The 7,097-nt window shown below is 42.3% G+C and overlaps 1 protein-coding gene across 1 annotated transcript; it reads left to right on the top strand.

The window, feature by feature from the left end:
- Positions 1–274: 274 nt before the first annotated feature.
- Positions 275–1,180, top strand: LOC141601602 (uncharacterized). Its single transcript, XM_074421896.1, has one exon. It carries the CDS (start codon positions 275–277, stop codon positions 1,178–1,180), a length of 906 nt encoding a protein of 301 aa, XP_074277997.1.
- Positions 1,181–7,097: the final 5,917 nt, after the last annotated feature.

The following is a 7,097-nucleotide window of genomic DNA, read 5'->3' as shown; positions in this document are numbered from 1 at the left end:
GTGAATGTTGTGACAATCAAAACTCCTGTGATTGTTCCTAACACTCCGGTGGTGGAGAGTACTATGCCCAGACGATTGCTTACAAGATTGATAAGGCATGGCAATGGTGAAAAGAGAACATTCACCACTGGTGGTCTCTCTTTCATGGAGTCCTTAACCCAATCTATTCAGAAAACAAGGTTGGGAATCATGGAGAATATAACTGTGGACAAAGGGGAGACTAGTAAGGATACTGCTCAATATGGGTAGTATTGGACTATGGAATGTAAGAGGAATGAATAAACCTAACAAGCAAACAGAAATAAAACGTTTGTTAGGAAGGAATAATGTAGGTTTATGTGGTTTGTTTGAAACAAAAATAAAAGCAAATAATGGGAATAATGTAAGGAATTTATTATGTGATAGTTGGTCAATCTGTACTAATTCTAGCCTTCATCATGGGGGCAGAATATGGTTGTTATGGGATCCTAGTCTGTATGATGTTACTGTGCTTGACATTCAAGTTCAGTGTATTCACTCAGAAGTCCTTGATAAAGCTAGAAGGAATAGGTTCTGGTTTACTGTAATATATGGTTTGAATAAGCTTGCTGAAAGGGAGCCTTTATGGGATAGCCTTCGTACTTACTATGGTAGAATTACTAGACCATGGATGGCGGGAGGTGATTTTAATGCTATTATGGCCTCTAATGAACGAATTGGAGGGGCTCCTGTCACAAATGCTGAGATGAGACCTCTTCTTCAGGTCACTCAGGATTGTCAGTTGTATGATTTGGGTGCTAAGGGTGCTTTTTACACCTGGACACACAAACATGAGGTTGGGTCTAAAGTTTGTAGTAGGTTGGATAGAGTTCTCATCAATGATGAGTGGCTTGCTGAATTTCCTGATAGTTACACTCATTTCTTGCCTGAAGGTGTCTTTGACCATTGTCCTGCCATCATTAGGCTTGAAATGGAGAGGCAGAGAAATGGACACTCTTTTAAATATTTTAATATGTGGGCTTCTGCAGCTGACTATAAGGAGATTGTGAGCAATGGGTGGAACCAGCATGTGTTTGGCTCTCCTATGTATAGGGTGGTCAGGAAATTGAAGGTGTTAAAGGGTGCTTTCAGGAAACTTAATAGAGAGCAGTTTGAGGATATTGAAAATCTTACTCATATAGCTGAGATTGCTTTGGCTTAGTGTCAAGATTGTCTTAGCAAGGATCCCCTTAATGTGGAATTGAATCAGACTGAGAAAATTTATGCAAAGGAACTGGAGGAGCTGCAAAAGGCTAGAGACCAGTTCTTGAGACAGAAAGCAAAAGGAGACTGGATGCAAATGGGTGATCATAATACTGCCTTTTTCCATGCCAATATAAAGAGTAGGAGGTCTAAGAACAGGGTGTTTCAAGTTAAAGATATGAATGGCCAGATGTGTAGTAGTCCTGAGAAGATTCAATCTGCTTTTGAGGAGTATTATATATCTTTATTAGGTACATCACATGAAGTTAGGCCTATAAACAGGAAGATTGTACAACATGGTAAATGTCTCACTGGTGATCATTGTTCTTTGCTGACTGCCCCTGTCACTGGAGCTGAAATTAAGGAGGCCATGTTCTCCATTCCTGGGAACAAGGCTCCTGGCCCAGATGGCTATAGTAGCCAGTTTTTTAAAGACAATTGGGAGATAGTTGGGGGAGATATTATTAATGCTGTCCAAAATGTGTTCAGGTCTGGGAAAGTATTGAAGCAATGTAATAATACTATCCTCACCTTAATTCCAAAAGTTGTTATGCCTGAATCTGTATTGCAATTCAGGCCCATTTCCTGTTGCAATACAGTTTACAAGTGTGTCTCAAAGGTGCTTTGTGCTAGAATTGGGAAAGTGCTGCCTGATATTATTAGTCAATCTCAAGGAGCTTTTATTAAAGGTAGAGATATTGTGGGAAACATTCTAATCTGCCAGGATTTGATTAAGTTGTATAAGAGGAAGAGTTGTTCTCCAAGAGCTCTTATGAAGATTGACCTTCAAAAAGCCTATGACTCAGTGGAGTGGGCTTTTGTTGGGGACATGATTGATGCTCTGGGCTTCCCTTTACTTATTTGTAACATTGTGAAAGAGTGCATCTCAACTACTTCTTATTCTATTTCTCTCAATGCGGAGATTTTTTTATTTTTCAAAGGCAAGAGGGGGCTTAGGCAAGGGGATCCCTTCTCCCCTTTGCTGTTTACCATTTGCCTTGATTATCTGAGTAGAGTTCTCATGGTGGTTCAGAAGCATCAGTTGTTCAGATTCCATCCTTTATGCAACATGATTCATTTATCTCATCTTTGTTTTGCTGATGATCTCATCTTGTTTTGTAAAGGAGAGAGAGGTTCCATTGACCTGATGATGAAAGCTTTTGATATTTTCTCTAAAGCCACTGGGCTTGAAATGAACAAGAGAAAATCTAGCCTGTATTGTAATGGAATGGAGGAGTATACTATCAAGGAAGTAGAAATAATCACTGGAATGAAAAGAGGGACAATGCCCTTCACTTATCTAGGGGTCACTATGTCTCCAAAAAGGCTCTCTATTCAGGACTGTCAATGCTTGGTTGATAAGGTGGTGGATAGAATTAGAGGGATGGGATCCAGGAAGCTCTCTTATGCTGGCAGGATGGTGCTCATAAAAGCAGTTTTAAGCACTCTCCATTGCTATTGGGCTAGGATCTTCATTCTCCCAAAGACTGTGATTTCTAAGATTGAATCTGTGTGTAGGAAGTATTTGTGGCATGGTACTGATCATAAGGAGAGCCCAGCTCTTGTTTCTTGGGACCAAATTTGTAAACCTAGGAAGCAAGGGGGCTTGGGATTGAGGGACTTCCATGTTTGGAACTTGGCCACGGTGGGTAAGTATGCCTGGTGGGTTGCCAACAAGGCAGAGCATTTATCGGTGAGGTGGGTACATGCTGTGTACATTAAAACTTCATCCTGGTGGGAGTATAGTCTTGGTTCTGGTTGTAGTTGGGCAAGGCCAAAAATTTGCTAGGTTAAACAACTTTTGAAACCTTATTTATCTTATTTATCTAGTGAGGAGCATTACACTATAAAAGCGGGCTATCAGTGGCTTAAACCTATTGCAGGAAAAGTTTCCTGGTATCCTTGGATGCTGAATGAGTGGTTGATTCCAAGACAGCAGTTTCTGTGTTGGCTGTTAGCAAATAAATGTCTCCTAACCAAAGATAGATTGCTGAGAATGGGAGTTATACAGAGTAATACATGTTTTTTGTGTGGTCTGCAGGAGGAAAATCTGAATCACTTATTTTTTAATTTTCCTTTTAGCAAACAATGCAGGGATCTGGTCAGTGACTGGTGCAGGTTTCTGCTACCTCTACAGAACTGCATCAGCTGGTGGATTGAACTTAGACAGGCAGCTGCTTGCAAGAAAAACGTGATTGTATTGATTTTATCTGGATTGTTGTATCATGTATGGCACTGTAGAAATAGGTGTCGAGTTGATGAGTATGTTGTCAGGCCTACAGTGGTCTTAGCAAATGTTAAAAGTGATGTGAAAATGCGTCTAGGTCAATGTGATATAAGAAGTAAGAATGCTCTAGTCTTGGAGTGGGTAGAGTATCTTAAGGCTTAGATGTGTGAAAACTGATGTTGGGAGTTTGGCTCCAATAGTTTGTATTGTATGGGACACTTTTGATTCCTAATGAAACTTACATTTTCCCAAAAAAAAATGTGTTGAGTTGGTAAAATGGGTCGATCGAATGCACGACGACGGTACCAAACAAAGTGTGTAACGCTTGTGTTTTCTATCGGTAGGTCGAAAACACGTGTCGATTTGTTGACTTAAGAAGTCGAGATCTAGAAGTTTAAAGGAGAGGTGAAGGGGCGGACGCTCGCACGTGGTTGTAAATGGGGGTACAAGAGGGGTATTTATAGAGAAATGTAGGGTGGCAAGTCGGTTGAAATTGTTTGCTGGCCAAGGAGAAGCCCAAAGGGGCGCGATCTTTCCAGTGGGGGAAAGAAGTAGTGTCCTGTCCTTTTCAAATTTGGACGTGGCATTTGCTCTATCTAATGTTTGGTTGGTTTGATTTGTGGTGTTCACTATGATGTCATGTAAGATGGTTGTGGAATGGTATTTAGGTGTTACCTGAGGGAGGTTATACATGCTTGACTCGGGTTTGATTCGTGTTGTGTCGGGATTTGAGTTTTGAGTCGGTTTTCGACCCGGTGTTGGTTTTGACTCTAATAGTGTCATTTTAATGCAAATGGTATGATAAAACCATTTATGGCATTGTTTTAAATGTTTGAGACTCGGGTTGACTCAGGTTGACTCGGGTTGTAGGTCTCTGTGTCCATTTTGGGCCAGGAATCGGTTTAAACTCTAAGTAGTGTTGTTTTAATACAAATGATTAGAAAATCATTTTTGACATTATTTTCATATCCGAGTAATACATTAAACCATCTCATGTATAGCCAATCTACGCACGCATATCAAAAACACGTTGTAATTCGATCATCATCGGGTGTTTGTTGGAAGGTGCAGATACTGGGTATGTACAGTGATGGATATCTGATGCATGTGAAGTGGCTTCGGAAGTTGGTAATGGAGGATGGGAGTGGAGAGTGAAGGGTAGGATGTGGATGAGATTGTCAGATAGTGAACACCTTCCCGAAACTGACCATTTCAATGCTTATGATCCTGATAGTGAGATGTCTACCTTCTACCTCAGACTTCCCTCATTTTGGATCCCCTTCTTACGGAAATGGAGGAGCCTAAGGAGACCCGTGACCGGGCTCCCACAACACCGAGACAGGAACTCAGGTGCCTCCTGCTACTCATGGGTATCCCCAATACCCTTCTTCTTTTGATCCCCGGATGCAGGTAGCAGAACTCACCTACCGCTTGAACCATAACTTAACAATCCGGAACATGCATGAGATCACGTATCTACAGAATGTGGGTAGGGAGTCCAGACAACCGAGTTGGTGGAAGGGAGTCGGCGATGATAGAGGTGTGTTCGATAACTTTGGAGTGGATCCTGCCGACTGGGGGAAGACGATTGGACATGATTTTGGATGCCGAGTGGGACCGTGGGGTGTCAACTAGAGTGGTTAAAGTGGTTCATATTACGCACTCTTAATCCCCTAACTAACCTCGTTTCGCATGCTTTTTGTGACAATTAGGGTCGTTTCATATATCTTTAGCTTCCTATTTTCTATTTTATAAGGTTTTGTGCCATTCGTCAGAAAAGAGCGCTAACCTTTCATAAATGGAGCATTTCAGAGCAAAAAAAGAGGCATTTAACGACCAAGCATCAAGCGGAGACTAAAACCAAAGACCCTTAGATGAATAAATGGACTAGATATTTAACGACCAAGCATCAAGCGGAGACTAAAACCAAAGACCAAGCATCAAGCCGATCCCCACGACATATGAGGAATCCCCACGAGTTATAGGGCAGCCAAAGCCCATGAGAAAAAAAGCAAGGCTGACTCGAGCTGGCGAGTCACCCAATGACTCGAGCGAGTCAGCCAGGGAGTCGCATGAGCTGGAGGACAGGGATGGACATTTCGGACCAATCCCCACAAGCTGCACTGGAATCTAGCAAAGCAATGGATTCTTTTATGGGTCAACACTTCATTTAAGCCCTTAGTTAACCCTAAACTTGTACTAACTATAAATACCCTCTTGTAACTAATTAGAGGTACAATGCTTTAGACTAGAGTTAGCTACTCTAAACCTTAGTTAATTAGATTAATCTTTTCTTAATCATTCAATAATTTGTCTTAGATCTACTCTTGTACTTGAAGATTGCTTGAGTTTGTATTGAAGAAGCTGACAATTCTTCATCTTAATCAAGGATTTGTTTGGGCCAAATCCTGCATATTGGGCCAAGGAAGATAGTTGGGCTAAGGAGATAAAAAAGAAGTGGGTCTATGGGTATATGAGCTCAAAATGAGGAAGATAAGGACCATAAGCTGCGGTCCACAAAGCAACAGTCCACGGGTAGCAGGAGCAAAGGCCACTACGAGGAGCACGACTATCTTGAGAGGAGGGTAAGCTAAACCCTAGTAGGGTTTAGTCCTATATAAGATGAAAGAAGGAGAAAGGGAGATTCATTCACGAGACCAACAACAACCCTAACGCCAACCATACTAGCAATGTTAATCGTCTTCCTCATTGTATTCGTGACCTAATATCCGTAATTTTCTAGTGGAATACTTGGAAGGGTACCGTCTCCTTTCCGCGGGCGTTTCCCAAATTGGGTTTTTCGCATCTCCAAATCTCTTGTGTCAAATCCTCTAATTTACGTACTTTATTATTCACGTTAACATCATACAAATGCATACATAATCTCTTAAACGACGACATACGATTAGCAATATTAGACCGCTTTAACCCTAATTAATTAACCCAGTAGAAAATACCAAAACAGTTTGGCGCCCACCGTGGGACATAGTGGTCGTCATCGTTAATCGTACTACAAACGATAGTGAAGCCATGTCAGGAAGTAAGCAGAACACCGCACCAAGATCCGAAGGGAGTCAATCGCCACACTTGGCGACAGGATCACCGCCCGTAGTAGGAGTGCAGGCCTCGGCATCAGAGCCTCCACAAAAAGCCAACCTCCCACCCAAAACAAGCCATCCAAAAGCAACCAGGGCGGTGGAAGTCGAGACGAGGACAGAAAAAGAGACAGGGTCTGTCTAGCAAGAACAAGAAGCCCACCTAGTAAGCCACGCCAGGCACCAAACTCCCTCACCTAATCCAACCCAAATTATAATCAGAGGGATGGATAATCTGCAAAGGACGATTGATAGCATAAGGAAGGAAAATAGAAAGACGAAAGAGCAGGCAGAAGAAGATAATCGCGCACTCTAGGCACAAATAGACGCCTTGCAACAATGAAGGGTTACCCAAACACCCATGGCAATCAGAGGCTTGGCTCCAACAACAAGCCATCAGGACGAGGCATCAGGCAGTAGGGAACCAGCACGCTCATTCCTCGCGGATCTGGTAACCAGGCTAGATCTATCAGAAACAACGCCAGAAAGAGGGATAATTCCACGAGGGCTAGGATGCTCGACACTTGATGGCTGGCCAACAACAAGCAGTGTGG

The sequence above is a fragment of the Silene latifolia genome, chromosome 9 (genome assembly GCF_048544455.1).
Source record: "Silene latifolia isolate original U9 population chromosome 9, ASM4854445v1, whole genome shotgun sequence".
In the NCBI taxonomy this organism is placed as follows: Eukaryota; Viridiplantae; Streptophyta; class Magnoliopsida; order Caryophyllales; family Caryophyllaceae; genus Silene; species Silene latifolia.
The sequence above is the reverse complement of the archived record's forward strand: the minus strand, read 5'-3'. Positions and strand labels throughout refer to the sequence as shown.

What these genes read in the sequence shown, in the direction of transcription:
- LOC141601602 (XM_074421896.1), top strand. Translation starts at nt 275, where the DNA reads ATGAATAAACCTAACAAGCAAACAGAAATAAAACGTTTGTTAGGAAGG.